This window comes from Hemiscyllium ocellatum, chromosome 26 (assembly GCF_020745735.1).
Source record: "Hemiscyllium ocellatum isolate sHemOce1 chromosome 26, sHemOce1.pat.X.cur, whole genome shotgun sequence".
NCBI classification, from domain to species: Eukaryota; Metazoa; Chordata; class Chondrichthyes; order Orectolobiformes; family Hemiscylliidae; genus Hemiscyllium; species Hemiscyllium ocellatum.
The window spans coordinates 4,551,097-4,577,475 of NC_083426.1; the positions used below are offsets into that span (position 1 = coordinate 4,551,097).

Below are 26,379 nucleotides of genomic sequence, written 5' to 3' on the forward strand. Positions count from 1 at the left end.
GCAGAATTCTGGAGCACTATTCAACCTGAGAAGGCAGCACAGCAGCCTAATCCTGCAACCAGCCTTCACTCTTGCAGCTGAGATCACCGATCTGGGCGTTGGGAGTCGTGGTCAGTTCATCATCAAATTGGGAGCAGCTACACATCTTGGAGCTGGGGAAGGCAAAGGAGGAAAGAGAGAGATTGTAGAGAGAAAAAGAGGCATGAATCAGTTCCTTACTAAATACTGGAGTCTCTGTCGCTCTGATTCCGGGGTGAACTCATTAGAGAGCGGGATAACTTCACCATTGCGGATTAGGATGGCTCTGAAATTCAGACGAAAAGCAACAATTAGCTTAACCGGGTTTAGACGTGGCACTAGGCTGGAGGTAGCTGGTCAGGAGCTTGCTCACTTCCCAAAGAATCCTGACACTTGGAAACTGCGCTGCTCAGATACAAGCAGTGGATCATGGGCAGTGGATCATGGGCAGTGGATCATGGGCAGTGGATCATGGGCAGTGGACCCCTCCCAGGAGAGTTGGATGTCCCTGATTTCATGGATGCCTCTTTCAGTGAGAGTGAGATCTCCCCGACTGAGTGGTTCCCTCTTAGTGAGAAGGAAAGGCTGAGAGTGGGAAGGGGGAGCAGGTGGGGAGTCAGGGCTTAGGGGTGAGGGAGGGGGCTGTCAGAGAGGAAGTACGGGGGGTGGGGGGGGGAAACTGACTCAGACTCAATGGGGTCAGACTCAGGGTCAGCTCCAGGGCCAAAGGGACAGGTTGGGAATGTCAGATGCTCCCCCAACCCCGGGATGGGGTGTTCAATTACTGGAGGACACAGGCACAAAGGTCAAGGGTCAGAGGGGGAGGAGTTTAAAAGAGATTTGCGAGGCAAGTTGTTCACACAAAGGATGGAGAGTGTCTGGGACATGCTGCCAGAGAAGGTGAGGGAAGCAGACACAATAGCAGCATTCAATGAGCATCTGGACACATACATGAATAGGAAGGGAATAAAGGGATACAGATCCTGTAAGTGAAGACAGTTTTAGTATGGAAGGGCAAAATGTGTCAGCACAGGCTTGGAGGGCTGAAGGGCCATTTCCTGTACTGCATTGTTCCTTGTTCCCAGGATGTTATAACCCCATTGTCTGTCCCCTATCTCCAGCTCCATCTTCTACTCAGCATCGACACGTGATCCATTTCAACAAGGCCAGCAGGATTTCATACCTGCTGTCACCCGCATTGGCAATGTAGATTTTTCCCAGCAAGTACACGACAACCAGCGCACAGCACCCCCCCTGTGAGCCATGTGCTTTCTGTTCTCTCTCTATCTGTTGATCCTGTAGAAACAAAACCTGTACGTCAGATCACAGACTCGGACTCGTGTATACACACAACCCCTCGCAACAAACCCACTCCCCTCCCAACCCTAAAAATAAACCTTCGTTTCTCCTGAAGGTAGCCCACGGTAAAAACAGAATTATTAGGATGGTGGGGATCTGAAACACACATAGATATTGCTGGAAAAACTCAGCAGATCTAGTGGCATCTGTAGAGAGAGAAACAGAGTCTAGTGCGGTGGGTTTTACACCCCAGAAAGGGGAGGGAGGCAGATGGGGAGAAGGAAAAAGAGGCAAGGTCAAGGATACATTACAAGGTGAGGGAGACTAAATGACAACTGGTCAAAAGGCATACAAAGAGTGGTCATTTTTGTACTAAATCATCCAATCATAGAATCCCTGCAGTGTGGATACAGGCCATTTGGCCCAACAGGTGCATACTGACCCTCTGAAGAATAACCCATCCAGACCCATTCCCCAACCATATTACTCTACATTTACCCCTAACTCATAAACCTAGCCTACACATCCCTGAACAGTATGAGCAATATCCTGTGGCCAATCCACCCTAACCTGCACGTCTTTGGGTTGTGGGAGGGAGCCAGAGCACCCGGAGGAAACCCACGCAGACACTGGGAGAACGTGCAAACTCGACCCATAGAAGGATGTATGTCAAGTGTACGAAAAGTTTTGTACCGTTGGTAACTTCTGTTCTAAGGTATCTTTGCCATTTTCACAACAACAAAATAAACCCCATCACTTCTGCATCTCCCTCTTCAGTTCTGAAGGAGCAGAGTCTGAGATTGGAGACGTTGCCAGTGTCTCTCTCCCCACCAGCTGAGCGCTTCCAGTATTGTCAGTTTTAATGAGCACTTCTCTGGGATCTCGATTTCACATCAATCCAGCGTTTTGATGCAAAGTAAATTATATTTCGACCATGCCTCTCACGGCCTCAGGCCCTTCCAAGGTGATGTGCAGCCAAAGAAGAATGTTCATCTCATAACTGTCCGAACGTAGAAAACGCAACCACACTGCACACAGCAAGATCCCACACACTGCCCAGAAAATGTCGCAGGATAAAGCACTAGCAGATAATGAGATGTCCCTTCAAGATGAGCATGCCTGAAGAGATAGGAACGTAGGCACAGACCATTTAGCCCCTCAAGCCTGTTCCACCATTCAAGGAGATCCTGGCTGATCTGAGGCCTAACTCCACCTACCTGCCTTTGATCTGAGGCCTAACTCCACCTACCTGCCTTTGATCTGAGGCCTAACTCCACCTACCTGCCTTTGATCTGAGGCCTAACTCCACCTACCTGCCTTTGATCCATATTCCTTCATATCTTCTGCTTATCAAATACAAATTTAAGATTCAAAATGAACAACTGATCCAGCATCTGCTGCCACTTGTGGAAGAGAGTTCCATACCTCGCCCACCCTGTGTGTGTAGAAGTGCTTCCTAACATCTCTCCTGAACACTCTGGACCTAATTCTCAGACTATGATCCCGAGATCTAGAATCCCCAACCAGTGGAAATAATTTATCATTATCTATCCTGTTTTTTCCCTTTTCTTTATTCACTCGTGGGACGTGGGTGTTACTGGCTGGGACCAGCATTTATTGCCCATCCATAGTTGCCCCTTGAAACGGTGGGGGTGAGCTGCCTTCTTGAACCGCTGCAGGTAGATCCACAATGCCACTAGGGCGGAAATTCCAAGATTTTGACCCAGCGATACAGAAGGAACAACAATATATTTCCATGACCTGTTCTCGTAGCCACTGCATTTTTGTGATGAGTCCAGTTAAGTTTCTGGTCAAATTGTAAGCCCCTAGAATGGTGATAGTTGAGGTTTCAATGATGATAACACCTTTGAATGCCATGGGGCAGTGGTTAGATTGTGTCTTATTGGTGACGGTCAGAGCCTGGCATTTGTGTGGAATGAAGGTTACTTGCCGCTTGTCAGCCCAAGCCTGGATATTGTCCAGATCTTGATGTAGTTGAACATGCACTGCTTCAGTTTCTGAACAGTCATGAGTGGTGCTGAACATTGTTCGCCGATGAATGCACATTCTCAGTTCTGACCTTATGACGGAGGGAGGGTGGTTAATGAAGCAGCTAAAGATGGTTGGGCCCAGGACACTACCCTGTGGAACTCTTGCAGAGATGTCCTGGAGCTGAGATGACTGACCTCCAACAACCACAACCATCTTCCTATGTGTCAGGTATGACTCCAACCAGCAGACAGTCTTCCCCCGGTCCCCATTGATTCCAGTTTCGCCCGGGCTCCTTGATCTCAGACTTGGTTAAATACAGCCTTGATGTTAAGGGCAGTCACTCTCATCTCACCTCTAGATTTCAGCTTTTGGTCCATATTTGAACTAAGGCTGTAATATCTCACAGATGTAGATCTGATAACAGGGAGACCAACCATCAACCACCTTCAAAGCACAGAAAAAGAATTGAACACTGTTCACTGAATGAAAACAGGCAAAGTGGACCAGGGCTGTGCTCAGGAGATTTGGAGAGAGGAAGAAAAACTCCCTCACACACCGTGTCTCACAATCAGTTAGCTCAGGTGGCTGCACAGCTGATCTGCAATGCTGAGTGACACCAACAGCAAAGTTCAAGGACAATGTGAAGGCCTCACTTTCTCAATCTCACTTGTAAAGTGGTAACTGTCAGGCGAAAATGGTCACCAGTCGACTCTCTCTCTCGGTCTGTCTCTCATGAGAGAGATCAGCCTTGGGTCTTCTCAGACTATAGCAGCATTCACTAACAGTGCGTCAGTCCACCTTTAACAGACATGCTCAGGATCTCCTCGCTGCAGCAAAGCAGGAGACCTGAAGATAGAAAGATCTCTGATCCTAGCTCAGATCACTTGAGGCCAAACACTGTACAAGAAGCTCTGCTGTAAACCTAGAGTTTAAAATTAACTCAGAAACTAATTACCTGACAATATTTTGTTACAATGTTTGATTGATTCTTCAATATCATGACATCCATGTGCCGTTTCTTATGTTAGAAGAGGTAATATAATCATAGATGTAGAAGATAGAGGCAGGAGTAGACCATTCGGTCCTCAAATTCAGTATGATCATGGCTGATACTTCAACTCCGTCCCCATTCCCACTTCCTCCCTATACCCTTTAATCCCTTTAGCCATAAGAGCTTCCACATCAGGTAACACAACTTGTGGGAAGTAGATTCCAGCCAGGTGAAGTGAAGGGGGTGTGAAGTCAGGAGATTGAAAGGCAAAGCCATCACACACAAGGTTAAGCGAAGGAAGTAAGGCTAACACACACACACACACACACACGTCAGTGAGGGCTAGTAAGTGCGAAAACACAGTGAAAAGTCTCAGTCCCCAGCACTGGCTGCAGAGGGAGTGAGATCCTACAGGAAAGCTCACCATCTGGCGAAAGGCGTTCTCGATCGCACCAATGATCAGATGCTCGTGGGATATTTCCTTCTCCAGCAAGAAGCGTGACTCGCTGTCGGTGGGAGGTTCCCAGTCCCCCTCGTGTGACGGGCACTTTGCACCATTTCCCGTTACCCCTTTGGTGTGGCTGGTGAGGCAGATGGGGGGTGGCACATCACCATCTTGCAGGATGTCAACAATGTCTTGCAGCTGCTCGCTGATGTGAAGGTGAAGCAGTTTGGCAGCCATCACAGCAGCTGCTGTCCCCGCGTGCCCATCAAACAGCGCCCAATAATGGAATTCAAGTCCATCCCTCTCCTTCAAATACAAAAGTGGAAAAGTGCCAACTTATTTTTCATGGTGATTTGCTAATTACGTTGTAACTTCCTTGACATTTGACCTTCCACGCACAATGTTATCAGAACAGGTATCTGAACGCTTGTCACAGTCCTGAGAGCAAATTAGTTGCTTTGTTTCCTACAATACAGTTGTGATTTCACTTCAAAAGTAAATTATTGACTGTAAAATACAATGGGACATTGTAAGTTTGTTGAAAATATTACAGGAATTCCACTCTCTGTTTATCTGTTGTGTTAACTACTACCTGGAATGGCATTATTAGAGTGGCTTTTACAACCTTTGGACATCCCAAACCACTTTACAGCAACAAAATAATATTTCAAATGCAGTCACTGTTGTCACACAGAAAGCTTAGCAACCAAAATTAGAAATTGCTGGAGAAACTCAGTAGGTTTGGCAGTACTTATGGATAGAAAAAGCAGAGTTAGTGTTTCGAGTCCAGTGACTCTGTGTTAGAAAGTTCTGAAGGTCTTTGGACCCAAAATATCAACTCTGCTTTCTCTCATGGATGATGCCAGACCTACTGAGTTTTTCAAGCACATTTCTGTTTTTGTTATAGATTTCCAGTATCTGTTGTTCTTTGTTTCATAAACACAGTGTCTAATAGGGGGAGGTGATGGTATTATCGCTGGAAATGTTAATCCAGAGACACAAGGAATATTCTGGGGACCCGGGTTTGAATTCCACCATGGCAGAGGGTGGAATTTGAATTCAATAAAAAAAATCTGGAATTAGGAGCATTCTTGAATTAATGGTCAGGAAAAACCCATCTGGTTCACTCATGTCCTCGAGGGAAGGAAACTGCCATCCCTACCTGGTCTGGCCTCCAGACCCATAGCAATGTGGTTGACTCTTAACTGCCCTCTGGGCAATTAGATTAGATTTCTTACAGTGTGGAAACAGGCCCTGCGGCCCAACAATTCCACACCAACCCGCCGAAGCGAAACCCACCCATACCCCTATCCTTACATTTGCCCCTTACCTAACACTACGGGCAATTTAGCATGGCTAATTCATCTCACCTGCACATCTTTGGACTGTGGGAGGAAACCGGAGCACCCGGAGGAAACCCACGCAGACACGGGGAGAATGTGCAAACTCCACCCAGTCAGTCGCCTGAGGCGGGAGTTGAACCCGGGTCTCTGGTGCTGTGAGGCAGCAGTGCTAACCACCGTGCCGCCCACAAATTAGGGATAGGCAATAAATGCTGAACTACCCCTCATCCCGTGAATGGATTGTAACAAAAAAAAATCCTGACTGCAGACTCCCAAAATACAGCAAAGTGACAGAAACCAGGTCGTTGTTTGTTTTTTTCAGTATTGTCCCACGATGATTAAATATTGTCAGTTCTCCTGCTCTTCTTCAAAGTAGTGGCTTGGGATCTCTTAAATCCAGAAAGGCCCAAACCATTGTCTGAGTTTAACAGCTCATCCAAAATTCAGCACCTACAACAGTGATTGAACAATATGCTGGGGAAACAAAGGCAGAGTGGAGGGTTTTCTGGATGGGGGAAGGCTGGACAGTGTTTAAACACCCTCCCCGAATCATCTCAGGAACAGCATCACTCACCTTGCCTGCGCTCCTGTCACCTTTGACCTCGCCTGCTGTACTACTGTTGGGATTCCTCCTTTCCACCCACACTATTTCTCGGGCAGCTTGATCTTCATTGAAGACACTTTTCCCAGCATTAATCACCCTTTTGGAACAAGGAAAGAAATTACAGCAAACTGTTAATCCATGGACCCCTCAAAGCTGCCACCCAGGTCATCAAGAAGACGTATGGTGTGTTGGCTTGCAATAGCAGGGGGATTGAGTTTAAGAGCCACAAGGTTATGCTACAGCTCTATAAAGCCCTGGTTAGACCACACTTGGAATATGGTGATCAGTTCTGGTTGGCTCATTATCAGAAGGACGCAGAAGCTTTAGAGAGGGTGCAGAGGAGATTTACCAGGGTGCTGCCTGGACTGGAGGGTGTGCCTTATGAAGAAAGGTTGAGGGAGCTAGGGCTTTTCTCATTGGAGTGAAGAAAGATGAGAGGTGACTTGAGAGAGGTATACAAGATGGTAAGAGGCGTAGATAGAATGGATAACCAGAGACTTTTTCCCGGGGCGGAAATGGCTATCACGAGGAGGCATAATTTTAAGGTGATTGGTGGAAGGTTTAAGGGAGATGTCAGAGGTAGGTTCTTTACACAGAGAGTGGTGGGTTCATGGAATGCACAGCCAACAATGGTGGTAGAGTCAGAGACATTAGGGACATTTAAGTGACTCTTGGATAGGCACATGGATGATAGTAAAATGAAGGGTATGTAGGTTAGTCTGATCTTAGAGTAGGATAAAATGTCAGCACAACATCATGGGCCGAAAGGCCTGGACTGTGCTGTACTGGTCTATGATCTAATGTGGCTGTGACAGTCCCTGTCCTGCAAAAGGCAAAGGCAGATCCCAATCACGGAAAGTGCACATGGGGGAAAACAGAAACTGGGACGTGATCTAACTGAGTCACAGAAAAGGCAGGGTGGGGAAGTGGGGGAGGCAATGGCCTCGTGCTATTGTCACTAGACTATTAATCCAGAAACTCTGCTCAAGCTCTGGGGACCCAGGTTCAAATCCTGCCGTGGTACACAGTGGAATCTGAATTTAATCAAAAAAAATCTGGAATTAAGAATCTACTGATGACCATGTGGCAATTGCCAAGATAAACCCATCTGTTTCACACATGTCCTTCAGGGAAGGAAGCTGCCATCCTTACCTGGTCTGGCCTACACGTGACTCCAGACCCACAGCCATGGGGTTGATTCTCCATTGCCTAGCAAGCCATTCAGTTGTATCAATCAATCCATAGTCTCAACAAAGAAATGAAAATGGACACAGCATCTGACATTGAGGCCTGCAGTGGTTTCAGAAGCCAGCTCACCACCACCTTTTCAAGGGCCGACTAGGGACAGGAAATAAATGCTGCTCCAACCGGTGACACTCATGTCCCACCAGTGAATAAACAAGACTGGAGGGGCTGAAAGGCCTCCTCTTGCTCCTACGTATTTTGTAACACCATTCCGGACGTTTCATTTTTTTTTAGATTAGATTACTTACAGTGTGGAAACAGGCCCTTCAGCCCAACAAGTCTACACCGACCCGCCGAAGCGCAACCCACCCATACCCCTACATTTACCCCTTATCTAACACTACGGGCAATTTAGCATGACCAATTCACCTAACCCCGCACATCTTTGGACTGTGGGAGGAAACCGGAGCACCCGGAGGAAACCCACGCAGACACGGGGATAACGTGCAAACTCCACACAGTCAGTCGCCTGAGTCGGGAATTGAACCCGGGTCTCAGGCGCTGTGAGACAGCAGTGCTAACCACTGTGCCACCGCGCCGCCACCGTTTCATCTTTCTGGCCAAGTCACAGTTTCTGTCTACAGGGTTTGGGTGGGGGGGGAATTAGGGGAGAATATCTCACTAAGCTAACCACCATCTTTCCTACATTATTAAAACACCTACATTCCAAAACAAGTTTGTTAGCTGTGAAGTACTATGGGGCAGCCTGAGGTACTGAATGGTGCTACATAAATGCAACTTCCTTTTGCACCAGTGTGGAGTTGGTTACTCATTCACAGTGGATAGCTCTAGGGGTTCCACAAGTAGCAGATGTCACACAGGCAAAGCAGACCTGAGCTGCTGATGGACTTTTACGGACAGCTTTCTGAAGGAAGTGCTATTTTATCTGGTATCCAGGTTAAATTTAGCAACAGACTAATGGCCATTTCCTGTTGTTACAGCGAGTCCTGATTCATTGTAAAAGCTTCAATCTTCCAGCATTGACACCAAGAGTGACACGTAAAATAAGCCACCTCTGAATCATCGGCTCTTACAGCATGAAAGGCCACTTGGTCCAGAATTCTTATGCTAGCCCTTTTAACCCAATTAGCCCAATGCCTTACTATTTCATCTGTTTCACTAGCTACACGTTGCCATTGGGGTCAATTAGCTCAGATGACTGAAAGGCTGGTTTGTAATATAGCCTGACACTGACAGGGCTCCAATCCTGCACGGACTGAGGTTACCATGAAGGTCACACCTTCTCAATCTGCTCCTTACCTGAGGCATAAGAAACAGGAACAGGAGTAGGTTACTGCAGCCTGCTCCACAGTTCAATAGGACCAAGTCTGATCACATTCCTCACACCCACTTTCCTCCTCCTTCCCCCATAACCCTTAATTCCTCAACTGATCAATAATCTATCTCAGCCTTACATATACACAAGGACTCTGCCCCCACAGCTCTCTGTGGTAAGGAGTTCCAAAGACTCTCAACCCACTGGGAAGAAATTCCTCCTCATCTTAGCCCTAAATTGGTTCCCCCTCATTCTGAGACAATGTTTTCTGACTCTCGACTCTCCCGTGGAGGGAAAGCATCCTAGGGGCGGTGACCCTCAGGTTAGACCTCCCCCGTAACCTCTCTCTAATAACAGAGAGTGGGATTATGGTGGATTTTGCTGTATTTATTTCCATTTATAACGTTTTCACTGACTCTATCAGACAACGCATTCCAGACCGTCACATCTGACACTGCAAGAAAATGTCTCATTTCCACCTCTGGATCCTTTGTAAATTATCCTAAATCTCTCTGTTCTTGTTACTGACAGTAGAAGAAATTCCTACCTATCAACTCTATCAAATCCGTCACCTGCTCCCCTGACAGTGCAGCACTTCCCCGCACTGCATTGTGACCCAGCCCAGATACTTGCGCTAACAGCTCTGCAGTGGGCCTGGTAATCACAATCTTCTGTGTCAGAGGTAAGACTGAAATAGCAATAGAGGGAAACAGAAAAGGACAAGTAGAGATGGAGAGTGAAAAATGGTGGGGGAAAGTGTAGCAGAAAGAAAGACAGGAAACGAGATTAATGGAAAATGGAGGAAAACAGACAAGCAAAATGGAAAGAAACAAAAACAAGACATACAAAACACACACAGTCAGTAAATACTGTCATTGTAAAGCACGCTGACAAAGCCTAACAAAGGAAATGGGTTGTGACCATTTAGTCTTTTCTAGTTCCTCTCTTTCCAAGCAGAAAGCTTCATCACTTGACTTTGTGGTTTTAGAACCCAGTGATGATGAAGTTAGACATTTACTGCAGAATCTGGCAACCAGCCCGTGCTGGAAGCTGTTATAACAAAAGAAATAACTGTTACGTTGGAGCAGGGTAAACAATCAGTAACCTTTCTCTCCTGACAAAGTGCTACACAGCAGTGGGATGAACGAGCAATCTGAGAAAATGAGAGAGAGAGACAGACACACGCAATCCAGCACTAAAACTAATTAGATTAGATTAGATTTCATATAGTGCGGAAACAGGCCCTGCGGCCCAACCAGTCCATGCCGACCCTCCGAAGAGCAATCCACCCAGACCCATTCCCCTCTGACTAATGCACCTAACACTACGGACAATTTAACAAGGCCAATTGACCTGACCTGCACATCTTTGGACTGTGGGAGGAAACCGGAGCACCCGGAGAAAACCCACGCAGACACGGGGAGAATGTGCAAACTCCACACAGACAGTCGCCCATGGCTGGAATTGAACTCATTTCCCTGGTGCTGTGAGGCAGCAGCACTAACCACTGAGCCACCATGCCACCCTAAACAGACTAATTAACAGACTAATTAATTAATTTAGCTCGGATAATGGGGCATTTATCAATTGCTTTTCCACACTGCCTCACACAAACGAATGAAGTGTATTCAATAAAGGAAACCAGAAATATTAGACTGGTCAAGGGTCTGAGAGTCTACAATAAACAATCAGCTGCAGTTTCTGTTTTGTTGTGTGAAGATAAGAACATGCTTGAAATGGTATTGAGATGAAAAAGAACTTTTTTTAAACATCAAATTTATCATTCCTTCGGTTTAATTACATTACCCAAATAAATCGTGACTAGATATTTAACAATGTGTTATACGGTCAGTTGATTTCTGCTAGTTTGGGAAGATTCGAAGTATTTTATTTTTACTGTCCTTTGTTTTCATTTCATTTAGGATGTACGATCCCAGTGTACAGAAGGGTTACCTTTTGTGACAACATTACAACAATTTGCAATTATATGGCATCTTTAAGATAAAAAGTCAGAAGGCACACAACACCAGGTTATAGTCCAACAGGTTTATTTGAAATCACAAGCTTTCAGAGGTTGCTCCTTCATCAGATGAAGTGCTCTGAAAGCTTGTGTCTATAACCTGGTGCCGTGTGATTTCTGACTCTGTCCACCCCAGTCCAACACCAGCACCTCCACGTCATGGTCTAAGGTAGGTGAAGCATCTTGGGATGGCTGCAAAAATGGAATAAGAAATAACCCTGACAAAGGATGAAACATCAGGAGGTGATTGAAGAATGGCCTGGAATGTTTGGTTAAATTCTTGTTACTCCGTGCGTCTGAGGGTTGGTTAGCTCAGTTGGCTGGATGGGCAGTTAGAGTGATGCCAACAGTATGGGTTTAATTCCCACACCGGCTGAGATTATCATGAAGGCACTACTTTTAACCTCCCCTCTTATCACTGGAGGCGTGGTGACCCTCAGATTAAACACCTCCAGTCCTCTCACTGCAACCAGGGTGCAGCCTGGTAGGACCTTATGAGGAGCATGGACAGGGTGGATCAAGAACAGCTATTTCTTTAGTTGAAGGGTCACTTACAAGGGGCTGTAATCTTAAAGTGAAAGGCAGGAGGTTTAGAGGGAATTTGAGAAGTTTTTTTCACCCAGAGGGTGGTGGGGGTTTCTGGAATGAGGATTGTTGAGGCAAGAAACCTCCCAACCTTTAAGGAATATTTGGATGATCCACTTGAAATGTCATAACATTTAAGGTCATGGGTCAAATGCTGGAAATCGGGATGAGTTTAGATTTAGAGCAATTCTGATAAAGGTCACTGGACCCAAAATATTTACTCTGCTTTCTCTACAAAGATCCTGCCGAGTTTCCCCAGGTATTTCTGTTTTCGTTTCTGTTCTCCAGCAGCCACTGGTCTTTGTTTTCTTTTCAACTTATAGTAGTTTTTATCAGTGCAATCACAACGGGCCAAAGGGCATCTTCCCTATCGAATAATTCCTTGCCCCCTCAGGTGAATACAAAACATCCCATGACACTATTGGGAAGAGCTACAAGGGAGTTACCCTGGTGTGTTGGCTAACATTGACTCATTAATCAACATCAATAAACCCAGAATCTGGTCATTATCACATTGCTGGTTGAGAGAGCTTCCTGGGAGCAAATTGGGCTGCTGCTTTTCTTCCATTACAACTATGATACGTCAAAAAATTGTCCAAAAGACTCTGGAGATATCCTACGATCATGAAAGTGCTACCAAAGTGCCAGTCTTTCCTTTCAGTGTTGCGTCTGGCTCTGATAGGGTTAATACTGATTCAGTGCCACAGACAACACCCTGTGTGATGACATCACAAGAATTGGCTTGAGGAGAAGAAGGAAGGAGTCACACTTAAGACTGGGTCCCCCAACCTAGGGGGCAGTGAACGTTCAGTCATGGAATTGGATTGAAACACGGATCAATAGATTGGGCGGCACAGTGGCTCAGTGGTTAGCACTGCTGCCTCACAGCACCAGGAACCCATGTTCAATTCCAGCCTTGAGTGACTGACTGTGTGGAGTTTGCACATTCTCCCTATGTCTGCATGGGTTTCCTCTGGGTGCTCCGGTTTCCTCCCACAATCCAAAGATGTGTAGGTTAGGTGGACTGGCCATGCTAAATTGCCCGTAGTGTTCAGGGGTGTGTAGGTTATGTGCATTAGTTAGGGGAATGGGTCTGGGTGAGTTAGTCTCTGGAAGGTCAGGGTGGACTTGTTGGACCAAATGGCCTACTTCCACACTCTATGATTTCCAATTATTGAACAGCGATAGGGCAGGAATATAGCGCTGTGGTAGACCAACCAGTTGGGAAATCGTATGGCATTGTAGGTTTGAGGAGCTGAATGGTCATCTCCTGTGTCTATATGAACTAGGAGCAGGCCATTCAGCCCCTATAGCATGCTCCATTATTTGTGGCTATCCCATTTCAGCCTCAACTCTACTTTCCTGCATGCTCCCATAACCCTTCAACACATTACTAATTAAAATGCAACACCTCCTTCAAGTTTCCTAAAACCCTGGTATGTACCCACTCTGGGAAAGTGAATATCACAGATTCGTGATCCTTCGAGAGATGTCATTCTTCGTCAATTCGGTTCTAGTATAAAGGGGTAACAGATTTAAACAAAGACCTCTTGTTCTATGTGTAAGTAGTTGGAGGGGTACAATAAATTACATTTTTACTAATACAACAGGCTTTTCTAATTAGACTCAGAGGTAGTTATCCTCATCCACACCAGGCTACTGGAGGAGCACAGGAGGTGGTCTTGGTGGCAGTACATCTGATATTCAAGAGGGTCACTAATCGATTCGTTAACTCAACCCAGGGGGAAATCACCCAGGGACTCAAAAAAACAGCAACCACAGCTACTCACTGCGCAAATTTAAACATGTGACCAGTTTTGACTGAAAGTTACATAAAGAAATGGAAAATGTAGCATGTTCTGAAATTGGAAACTGAAACACAGAAGAATAAAAATAGGAAAATAGGGAAGTTCGCAGGCACCTGATTGTGTGTGTTTTTCTCTGTTCAGGATTCCGTGCAGTTATAAAGCACAATTTGTATCATGGCTGCTCATAGGTCAGTCAGGATCAGAGTCAGCAGGATTGTGAATGAAATAAAGAGTTCAGAATCCTCTCGCTGCAAAGTATTTTCACGTCTTCATTGAGAGGCCAGAGGGAACATCCCATTTGCAAACATCACCCCATTCATTATCTTCAGCTGATTGAAACCTCAGGTACCTACAGTGAGTAATGGTGATGCAGTGAGAAATGTCACTGGGCTAGTAAAACCTCAGTCTGGGGAACTAAAACACAGAAACTGATCAGGGAGGTCCAGCAGTATGCAGAGTTTCTGCTTCGGTTTCAGACTTTCAGTATCTGCAGATCTGGTTTTTTTATTCAATTACTTACACAGTGTGGAAACAGGCCCTTCGGCCCAACCAGTCCACACCGACCCACCACCCACCCATACCCCTACATTTACCCCTTATCTAACACTACAGGCAATCTAGCATGGCCAATTCACCTGACCTGCACATCTTTGGACTGTGGGAGGAAACCGGAGTACCCAGAGGAAACCCACGCAGACACAGGGAGAACGTGCAAACTCCACACAGTCAGTCACCTGAGGGGGGAATTGAACCCGGGTCTCTGATGCTGTGAGGCAGCAGTGCTAACCACTGTGCCACCGTGCCGCCCACTATTGTCTAATTTTCTGGGAACAAGGGTTCAAATCCTGCCATGACAGATGATGAAATTTAAATACAATTCTTAAAAATCTGGAATTAAAATTAGCTGGGTTACTGGCAACCACTGCTAATTAGTATACAGAACATGGGCCAAGTGCTGGATAATGGGATTAGAATCACAGATTCCCTGCAGTGTGGAAACTGGCCCTTCAGCCCAACAAGTCCATATCAACCCTCCGAAGAGTAACCCACCCAGACCCATTCCCCTATCCTATTACTCTACATTTACTAATACACCTACCCTACATATCCCTGAACACTATGGACAATTTAGCATGGCCAATTCACCTGACCTGCACGTCTTTGGATTGTGGGAGGAAACCGGAGCACCTGGAGGAAACCCACGCATCCACGGGGAGAATGTGCAAACTCCACACAGACTGCCGCCCGAGGGTGGAATCAAACCCGGCTCCCTGGCGCTGTGAGGCAGCAGTGCTAACCACTGAGCCACAATGCAGCCCCACAGATTAGAATGTCTAGGTGGTCGATTTTGACCAGTGCAGGCTTGAGGGGCCAAACGGCCTTCTTTTTCTGCTATGACTCTATGAAAGCCCATCTGGTTCTCTAATTGAATTGAATCAAATCTATCGTCACATGTACTGTGGCACAGTGAAAAGCTTTGTCTTGTGAGCAATACAGGCAGATACCAGAGTTAATTAGCATAGATAGTAAATAATAGGTAAACAGCGGCAAAAACAAAAACACAGGTCCAGGCAAATGTTAAGAGTTTGTGAGTCCATTCCGTATTCTAACAATAGTCGGATAGAAACTGTTTCAAAACCGGCTGGTGCGTGTGTTCAGGTTTCTGTACCTTCTCCCCCGATGGTAGAGGTTGTAGAAAAACATTGCCAGGGTGGGATGGATCTTTGAGAATGCTGGCGGCCTTTCCTTGACAGCGGGCCTGGGAGATGGATTCTATGGATGGGAGGTTGGCCTTTGTGATTGTCTGAGCTGAGTTCACCACTCTCTGTAACCGTCTCCGATCTTGAACGGTACAGTTGCCATACCAGGTAGTGATACATCCAGACAGAACGCTCTCGATGGCGCACCTATAAACGTTGGCAAATTTTCTCAGCTGCCTGAGGAAGAAGAGACATTGTTGGGCCTTTGTAACCAGTTTCTGGATTAGTGGTGCTGGAAGAGCACAGCAGTTCAGGCAGCATCCAAGGAGCAGTAAAATTGACGTTTCGGGCAAAAGCCCTTCATCCTTTATTCCTGATGAAGGGCTTTTGCCCGAAACGTCGATTTCGCTGCTCCTCGGATGCTGCCTGACCTGCTGTGCTCTTCCAGCACCACTGATCCAGAATCTGGTTTCCAGCATCTGCAGTCGTTGTTTTTACCTCTTTGTAACCAGTGCGTCCACATGAAGAGTCCAAGAAAGCTTGTTGTGGATGACCACTCCCAGGAGCTTGACACTCTCCATTCGTTCCACCTCTGTGCTGTTAATGTGTAGGGGGGGCATGAGTAACATCCCACCGAAAATCAATATTGAGTTCCTTGGTTTTGCCGATATTGAGAGCTTGGTTGTTCTCAGTGCACCTTTTTTCAGGTCTTCCACCTCCCATCTGTAGTCTGTTTCATCTCCACCTGAGATTCAACTATGGTGGTGTCATTAGCGAACTTGGAAATGGCATTAGTCTGGTATTTGACGACGCAGTCATGGGTATACAGTGAGTACAGTGGGGGCTGAGTACGCACCCCTGGGGACCTCCTGTGTTGAGTGTTAGTGAGGGTGAAATATTGTCCCCAATCTTCACTGATTGTGGCCTGTGGGTCAGGAAACTGAGGGTCCAGTCTTCTAATGCCTAACAGGAAAGGAAACCTTAGCCAGGTCTGGCCTACATGTGACTCCAGATCCATGGAATTAGGTTCATTCTTACCTGACCCCTGGGCAATTAGGGATGGGCAATAAATTCTGGGCTAGCCACCAACTCCCACATCCTATAAAAAAAAGTTTTAAAAACCATCACACGCACCAGATCCCAACCACCCAATTACCCCTATGTTTGTTGACCAATACTGCCTTCCAATCCCAATGTTCACAAGCAAGTTCCCTCCTAAAGATTCTCCCCTCCCCTTTAAAGTGGCTTCTTAAAACCTAGTCCTAAATCATGTTAAACCTGCAGTAAAATGCTGGAAAGAGATGTCCCCGTGACAAATCCACCGTAAAGTCCCAATCCTCTGAAAGAATCCATGATTATTGCTTGTTCTTTTCTCAACTGGTTGCAAACATCCACATAGCCAGCGAGGAATCTTTCTCAACAGCCTCACTGCGGGTTTTATTGGATGTAACAACAACTCGCACTGCAAAGAGATCACATCCCTGGCACTGAGCCACAGAACTCAGGATCCGAACCAGCTGCGCGTTAGAAGGAGCTTCCCAAAAGGAACTGCAGGCTTTACAGAGGGAATGCCACTGTTTATCGTTTGGGAACACAAAGGCACTGACGGCAAAGCAATAAAGAAAGAAAAGGCCGATTTTCAGTGACAGTGTAACATCGGACCTAGGATCAAGAGAAGGCCATCTAGCACTCCAGAACACCAGCCACACCACTGGCTCATAATTGTTCTCAGGGCAGTCTGCACCATTAACCAGACTCAATTGTCCATCAAAAATCTCCCTCCCTCAGCCTTGAATGAAATGTAAAGACCTATCCTGCACCACCTTCTTGGGAAGAGAATCTCAGGCTTGAATGACCCCCAGAGAGGGAAAAAAATACTCCTTCTCTTGGCCTTAAAAGGGTGACCTTTTAATCTTAAGCCATGTTTGTTCATTTTAGTTTACTCCGTAAGAGGAAACATCGAGTAAAATGTGAGGTCTGCAGATGCTGGAGTTCAGAGCTGAAAATGTGTTGCTGGTTAAAGCGCATCAGGTCAGGCAACATCCAAGGAACAGGAAATTCAACGTTTCGGGCATAAACCCTTCATCAGGAATCCTGAAACATCCTCCTGGTATCTACCCTGTGCAGGCTCCTCACCATACTATTGGCTTCAAGAAGATCTCTTCTCATTTTTCCAAAACCCAATAGATTTTGGTCCTAAGCTCAGGAATGAGTCAACAGGACCTTCCCAGATGCTGGGATGGCACGACGGCTCAGTGGGCAGCACTGCTACCACATAGTGCCAGGGACTCAGGTTTAATTCTACCCTCGTGGTGTGGAGTTTGCGCATTCTCTCAGTGTCTGCGTGGGTTTCCTCCCACAGTCCAAAGATTTGCAGGTTAGGAGGATTGGTGACGTTAATTGTCATAGTATCCATGGATGTGCAGGCTAGATGGATTAGCCATGGAAAATTTAGAGTTGCAGGAATGGAATGGGATAGAATAGGGTGGGTTTGAATGGAATGGGCTGCTTCAACACTGTAAGGATTCTATGATCCTCTGACACTGGGATTATCCATGTGGGACTTTTCCAAACGAGCACTGTGGAATCTTGTGATATTTGCCACTTTTATTAGTGAGTAGTGAAGGGTAAAGGCTGTTTGAGGTAGTTCACAGCTTTGTCTGGAGCCTATCTAGTGGTTATTGGTAGATGATGCACCACTACAGAGTATCTACAGAAGAGGTACAGTTCTTAAATAACAAGAAGGTTCATTGCGTGAGAGCAAGAAGTTTCACCACCCTTGGTCAGAAATAAGGGCAGGGAGCTTTTACAAATGCAACTGCTGTCTCTGACAGCGAGAGTACAACTTCTCATCTCCACCACAGACTGTGAATAGACATTAGTAGAAAGCAGAAAAATTAATCCTTTCAGAACCTGAGTATTGCTGAAAGAAAGACAATTGTCATGAGGGAAATTCACAAGAAATGCCAATTCAAAGGGAAAACCAATATGTATACTGCATGACAGCAGTGTGTTGCTTAGTTGGCAAGGAGACGTTGATTGGTAAAGGCATTGTCATGGAGAATGAACCAATTAATGAAGATTGACAGTTAACTGACAGGCTATGTTCAAATTTTAAACTAAGTAGGTTGTCTCTGATTTCTCTAAGCAATGTCCTGAAAAATAAACAAGGAAATGCTGTCATCCAGGTTTGAGTTAAAACAGGAGCAGCAGATTCTTTCTGCCTGTGAAGAACTGGGTCCTGTCAATTAAAATATTTGACTCTCAGCACTCAAAGTACATCTCATCATGAGCCCAACTGAAAATCTTAAATTGTTGTCAGTGTAATTCTTCATACGCTCTGGTTTATTCAGTAATTGTCTCCTACTGCAGAATCACAGCTAATGATGGACACTGGTTTGCAAATGCGAATGGTTTGGGTATGGTCAAAACTTTATTTGTTACAAACAGCTAAAGAGAAATTATGTTTGATAAAATACATCAGTCTTTGGGATATAAAGTCTCCATACATGGTGTCACACCAACACAAAAATTCATATACCAAAGTCTACATTTGTGTGATAGCTGAATGACTAATTATACTGTCACCATGAATGCAAGACAAAAGACTCTAGCTATAAACAGTTTATGATCCATCATCATGAAAATGTTAGAAATTATTGTTGAATCAGTTATAAAAAGGCACCTGTAAGTTCAAGGTAATCAAGCAATTATGTTATACAAAGCAAGAGATTGCAGAGTTCTGAAACGCAGAGGGATCTGGGTGTCCTAGTGCATGGGTCAGAATAGGTTCGTGTGTAGGTACAGCAATTAATTGGGAAAGTTAGTGGAATACCGTTGTCTATCACAAAGGGGAATTAAATACAAAAGCATGGAAGTTATGTTTCAGTTGTGCAGGGTACTGGTGAAACCACATCTGGGTTACTGTGGACTCATCCAGTTCTGCCCTCTTACATTTTCCCCATCCATGTCACACACTCTTAACACTTCCAGAGCTTGGCTCTGGAATTCTCCTACCAATATCTCCTTCTATAAGATGCTCCTTAAGATCTCTTTAAAAAACCAGGCTTTCAGTCATTTTAATATCTCACTTTTTGATGTGGTGTCAGGATTTGTCTGCTCACATAGAATAACATTATCAGGACTGTTAAAGATGCTACACAAGCAGTGGGACCAGACGGAGTACAGGCTGTGCACTCAGAGCATGCGCAGATCAACTGGCAGAGGTCTTCTCGGACAAATTCAACCTCTCCCAGCAGCAGGCCACTGTCCCTGCCTGTTTCAGGAGGGCCTACATCATCCCTGTGCCTAAGGCGGCTCATGCATCATGTCTCCTCGACTACTGCCCAGTGGCCCTAACCTCAGTGGTCATGAAGTGCTTTGAAAGGCTGATCACGGCATTAATCAACTCCAGCCTCCCCACTACTCTTGACCCACTCCAACAGATCCATGTCAGATGTCGTATCACTTGTCCCTCACTCCTCCCTAGAGCATCTTGACACCAAGAACAGCTACACAAGAATCCTGCTCATTGACTATAATTCAGTCTTCAACACTATTATCTCCTCAAAACTGATTACTAAATTGAGTAATCTTGGACTATGCCTCAATCTCTGGAACTGGATCCTCACTTTCCTGACTGCAGGCCTCGGGTGATGATTGGGGACAATATTTCATCTGCACTAACACAACACTGAAGCCCCCCAGAGGTGCACACTCAGCCACCTACTGTACTCACTGTATACCCATGATTGCGTATACCAGACTAATGCCATTTACAAGTTCGTTGAAGACACCACCATTGTCAATCAAATCTCAGATGGAGATAAAACAGACTACAGACGGGCGATGGAAGTCCTGGAAAAATGGTGCACTGAGAACAGCTTAGCTCTCGATGCCAGCAAAACCAAGGACTCGTTATTGACTTTCAGTGGGATGTTACTCATGCCGCCCTACACATGAACAGCACAGAGGTAGAATGAGTGGACAGTGTCAAACTCCTGGGAGTGGTCATCCACAAGTTTTCTTGGACGCTTCATGTGGACGCATGGGTTACAAAGGCCCAACAACATCTCTTCCTCAGGCAGCTGAGGAAATTTGGCATGGCGGTGAATACCCTTACCAATTTTTATAGGTGCACCATAAGAGGATTCTGTCTGGGTGTATCACTACCTGGTATGGCAACTGTACTATCCAAGATTGGAGACAGTTACAGAGAGTGGGGAACTCAGCCCGGACAATCACAAAGGCCAACCTCCCATCTATAGAATCCATCCACCAGGTCTGGTGTCAAAGAAAGACCGTCAGCATTCTCAAAGATCCATCCCACCCTGGCAATGTTTTTCTACAACCTCTACCATCGGGTAGAGAAGCCTGAAAATACGCACCAGCCAGTTTCGAAACAGTTTCTACCCTACTGTTGTTAGAATACTGAATAGACTCACAAACTCTTAACCTTTATCTATACCTGTGTTTTGCTGCTGTTTACCTATTATTTACTCTGTGATCTGCCTGTATTGCTCGCAAGACAAAGCTTTTCACTGTGCCTCAGTACACATGACGATAAATTCAATTCAATTCAACAAATGTAAATTGTTGTTCTTGGACTTGGTATTTTTATTGAATGAAGGGGTCAATATAAACTAAATGATTACCTTCACCCAAATCGATTTTGTGATACTCGGGGTGAGTAAAAGTTCAAGAGAAACAGGCACACGCTTTCACTCACACTATCCTCTGATTGAGGTTTCTCAGAGAGGCAGCCTGTGATAGACACACATATCCTCCCACACCTATTTAAAGAGTTGCTTTGCTATCACCAGCCACGCAGCTGGAGGGTGCAAGCTGATTTTCCATCACTAAATTACTTGAATGCCGCCCACAGATACAAAATCCTCGTCCACAGACAAGCTGATGTCAAGTTCAAAGTAAGTCAGCTTCCACTTCCGTCCCAGTGAACAGCCTGAAAAGAGGGAGGGAAAGGGAGAAAAGGGGGACGGATTCACATTTGCACTGCAGCAGAGTCACAGCCTCAGCACATCTCAAAGTGCCTTACGGCCCATGGGCTACTCCTGACCTAGAGCTGTGATACTGGAAGCATCGGGAGACAGTAAGGACGGCAGATGTTGGAAGCCAGAGTCAATTGTTGTGAAGCTAGAAATGCACAGCAGGTCAGACAGCATCCGAGGAACAAGAAAGTCAATTTCTGAAAGGATTTGGGACTGAAACCTGCCACTCAAGTTGAGATAAGGTTGTTAAGAAGGCGTATGGTGTGTTGACTTTTATTAACAGTGGGACTGAGTTTAAGAGCTGCGAGGTTTTGCTACAGCTCTATAAAACCTTGGTAAGAGCACACTTGGAATATTCAGTCTAGTTCTGGTCGCCTCATTATACAAAGGATGTAGATCCTTTAGAGAGGGTTGAGAGGAGATTTACCAGGATGCTGCCTGGATTGGAGGGCTTGTCTTATGAAGAGAGGTTGAAGGAGCTCAGGCTTTTCACACTGGGAGAGAAGAAGGAAGAGAGGTGACTTGATAGAGGTGTACACGGTAATGAGAGGCATAGATGGAGTAAATGGCCAGAGACCTTTCCCCAGGGCAGAAATGGCTGTCATGAGGGGTCATAATTTTAAGGTGATTGGAGGAATGTATAGGGGGATGTCAGAGGTAGGTTCTTTACACAGAGAGTGGGGAGTGTGTGGAATGCACGGCCCGTGGTGGGAGTAGAGTCAGAGACATTAGGGACATTTCAGTGACTGTTGGACAAGCGAATGGATGGTAGTAAAGTGAGGGGTGTCTGGGTTGGGTGGATCATAGATTAGGATAAATGCTCAGCAAAACATCGTGGGCCGAAGGACCTGTACTGTGCTGTATTCTATGTTCTATTAAATGTTGTCGTTCCTACTCCTCGGATGCTATCTGAGTTGCTGTACTTTTCCAGCTTCACTCTGGCTTCCAGCATCTGCCATCCTTACTGCCCCCTGATGCTTCCAATATCACAGCTCTAGGTCAGGAGTAGCTCATGGGCCATAAGGAAGAGCTGCAAATGTGTTGCTGGTCAAAGCACAGCAGGTTAGGCAGCATCTCAGGAATAGAGAATTCGACGTTTCGAGCATAAGCCCTTCATCAGGAATAAGAGAGAGAGTAGCCAAGCAGGCTGAGATAAAAGGTAGGGAGGAGGGACTAGGGGGAGGGGCGATGGAGGTGGGATAGGTGGAAGGAGGTCAAGGTGAGGGTGATAGGCCGGAGTGGGGTGGGGGCGGAGAGGTCAGGAAGAGGATTGCAGGTTAGGAGGGCAGTGCTGAGTTGAGGGAACCGACTGAGACAAGGTGGGGGGAGGGGAAATGAGGAAGCTGGAGAAATCTGAATTCATACCTTGTGGTTGGAGGGTTCCCAGGCGGAAGATGAGGTGCTCCTCCTCCAGCCGTCGTGTAGTTGTGTTCTGCCGGTGGAGGAGTCCAAGGACCTGCATGTCCTCGGTGGAGTGGGAGGGGGAGTTAAAGTGTTGAGCCACGGGGTGATTGGGTTGGTTGGTTCGGGCGGCCCAGAGGTGTTCTCTGAAGCGTTCCGCAAGTAAGCGGCCTGTCTCCCCAATATAGAGGAGGCCACATCGGGTGCAGCGGATGCAATAGATGATGTGTGTGGAGGTACAGGTGAACTTGTGGCGGATATGGAAGGAAGAGCCACTGGAATGTTCCAGAAGGTTTCAATCACCTGACCCCTCACCTCCAACCACACTCGCACTGTTACTCACAGATCCATCTTTACAAACATAACTTCACTCGATCAAATGATTCCCGTCCGTTATTCCGAATCACAATCCAGTCTTTTTAGAAACAAGAAAATCAAAAGGTAATCGTTCTTTTAAAAATAAAAATCAATAAATAGTTTTTCTCATGGGGAGTCCTGGAAACTTCCGATGGTATTGGCAATTCCAAGTACCCTCCCGTGATTGGAACAATACCCTGGGTGAGGGCCCACTCGCATTCTGCACATTAAACATCCACAAAGTTCAGAGGATATAACCAGGATCAGGGAGTGTGATTTGGGGTGGGTTGGAGGGTCGGGAGTGGGTAGAAGGCTGGTGTGGATAGTAAATGGAGCACCTGCTCATCCTGTCCCACCAATGGAGCAAATACTCTCGGCCTTTCTGCTTAGGCTGACACAGGTTGAGGTAGTATCCGAGTGAGGTATTGGGAACAGATTGAAAGGTGGGGGCAGGGGGTTTAATTATTCCACACAACACTCAAAGCCAGTGCCAGTACCAGTAGAGTCCAAAACTCACACTGCTCTACTCCCTTACTCCCTCCTGTTCAATGGAGCAAGTGAGGATTGCTAAAGAGCGTAAGCTCAAAACTTCGACCCTCTGCTCCTTGGATGCTGCCTCAGCGGCTGTGCTTTTCCGGCACCACACGTTTGACTCCCTCCACTTATATCCTTCACCCTCAATGAATATTCAGTCTCATTGACTCCATCATTGGGCCAGGGATCTAACTGACCTTCTGATCCTGCCTCATTGACACCAACAAAGTAAATCCCTACCTCAGCACATTCTAAAGAAGGGTTGGGCAATATGACAAGATGGTCGCATTGTGGCAATGTCACTGAACTAACAATCCAACAGGTCCAGGCTAATGCTCTGGGATTATGGGCTCACATCTCAGGATATTGTGTCAATCCTGGGAGGGTACCTGGGGTTGCCAACACCACCAGGGGTACTCTCTGAGATCCATGAGAAAAACTGTTTATTGATTTTTCTTTGCTGAAGAATTCTCAGCAATCTTCAGCCAGAAATGCTGAGTGGATGATCCATTTCAGCCTCCTCCAGCGGTCCCCAACCTTACAGATACCAATCTACAGCCAATTTGATTCACTCCATGTGGAGGCACTGGATACTGCAAAGGCTATGGGCCCGAACAATATTCCAGCAATAGTACTGAAGACTTGTGTTCTAGACCCTCAGTTCCCCTAGCCAAGCTCTCCCAGTACAGTTACAACACTGACATCAACCTGACAATGTGGAGAAATTCCCAGGTATGTCCTGTATATAAAAAGCAGGATGAATCCAACCCGGCCAATTACCACCTCATCAGTAAAGTGATGGAAGGGGTCATCAACAGTGCTATCAGGCAGCACCTGCTTACAATAACCTGCTCAGTGATGCTCACTGGGTTCCACCAGGGCCACTCAGCTCCTGACCTCATTACAGCCTTGGTTCAAACGTGGATAAATGGGCTGAATCCAGAGGGGAGGGGAGAGGGACAGCCTTTGGCATCAAGGTCACAGGTCAGGAGTGTAATGTAATACTCTCCACTTGCTTGGATGCTCACAGCTCCATTATACTCGAGGGGTACAACACATCAATGACTTGACTGTCACCTCATCTCGCATAAAGGCAGAAATACATGGGAACACCACCCCCTGCAAGTTCCCATCCAAATCACTCGCTATCTAGATTTGGAAATATACCACCATTCCTTCACTCTCACTGGATCATCCCCATTTCTAATCTTGGGACCTTCCCTCAATCCTAACACGTGTCCTACACCCAGGAACTGCAACTGTTCAACTAGCTGCTCACACTTACTGTCGCCAGTTAAGGATGAGGGCAAGGAATGTGGGCCTTAGCAGCAATGACTGCATCTCACAAAAGATTAAAAAGGAGACGGACAAGGTATGAGACGGAGAAAATATACCTCAGAAACCTTGCTGGCTAATGCACAGACAAAGTACCGCGCTGGGTCAGGCCTGTAGAAGTGGTTTTTGTGCCCATTCACAACTCCCAACCTGCCAGAAAATTTGATCAGACTGTAGGGACCTCAGGCAATGGGTCCTTCCTGCATTTGGCAATTACTGTTCTATTAAAACAATTTGGGCAGCAGGATGATTCCCTACAGAATCCAAGCACGTGCTGTGTCTTGATGGTGAGGTTGGTTCAAGATATTTTTTTTTCGTTTGTGTGCAGATGTCGGACACAGTGAAGAACGATGAGCGTGTAAATCTTTATTTATATTCCACCACCAGGAAGAAAGGAAACACCCGAGTGGCCAGTGACAAGCAGTGCCCTTCACATCAAAGGGCAATGCTGTGTGATCAAACAGTGAAGGAGGAGGGCAGGGATCAAATCAAAATAGAGTTGGAGTTAGAGGGGGAATTGGTTCAAGTTATATTTATTCTTAATATAAGGAGCACTTGTCAAATTGGAAGCTATAAACCAATGAGGGGAATAAATTAATGATAAGGGAAGAACAAGGTGGCCACAACATTACTCCTAGAGCCTGCACTGTGGTTCTCCACGCGGTCTTGCAAACTGTCACAATACTCAAAATCCCAAACATTTACCTTACCACAAACAACAAAATGTCTTCTCAGTACAGAATCCAATATTTGTTTGCAAACAAAAAACACCTCAAATTAAGGTCATTCCCTGGATAAACTCTGTTCTATTGCACTTTTCAAATATCTGGAATAGCTTCACAAGACTGGACTGTAGTTGGTAACAGGCAATCACATCCATATTCACACCAATCACAATCAGCATGAACCAGCTCTTAACAACTCGGCTCCCTTCGGTGTTGTCAGATGTCTCATATCTAGTCTTGGATCTCCTTCAGCTAAACGCAGGAAACCAAAGTCATCTTCTCTCGCCCATCCCCCACTCAAAGCACTGTGGTCTTGACTGTCTCAGGCTAAACAACCTCAATGCTATATTATGAGTTTCTGAGCCCAGATTCTCCATCACCAGGATTGCTGACTTCCAGCTCTCTCTCACTCAGTCTTGTCTGTCTGTCACACGGTTCAGGCCTATGTCACCACCAGACCCGATCATTTAGCCAGCATCCCATCTTTTCAACCTCTTGGAGCTCCAAATCAGTCACTTGAGATCATCAGACCATAAAATGTAGGAGCAGAGATTGGCCATTCAGCCCATCGAGTCTGTCCTGCCAATCAATCATTGCTGATATGTTTGTCAACCCCATTCTCCTTCTCCCCATAACCTTGATTCCCTTAATCATCAAAAATCTGTCTTGGTCTTAAATACTTTCATTGACTTG

The 26,379-nt window shown here is 46.0% G+C and overlaps 1 protein-coding gene across 1 annotated transcript in view; it reads right to left on the reverse strand.

Annotated features, from left to right (window-relative positions):
* The window catches only part of LOC132828302 (protein phosphatase 1H-like), a 58,450-nt gene that overhangs the window by 16,439 nt on the left and 15,632 nt on the right, over positions 1-26,379 (reverse strand). The window contains exons 2-5 of the mRNA XM_060845287.1: positions 6,663-6,789; positions 4,725-5,051; positions 1,202-1,314; positions 220-304 (exon numbers count right to left, since the gene is read on the reverse strand). Coding sequence (XP_060701270.1) covers positions 220-304; positions 1,202-1,314; positions 4,725-5,051; positions 6,663-6,789 — 652 coding nt within the window. The remainder of the gene's footprint in view (positions 1-219; positions 305-1,201; positions 1,315-4,724; positions 5,052-6,662; positions 6,790-26,379) is intronic.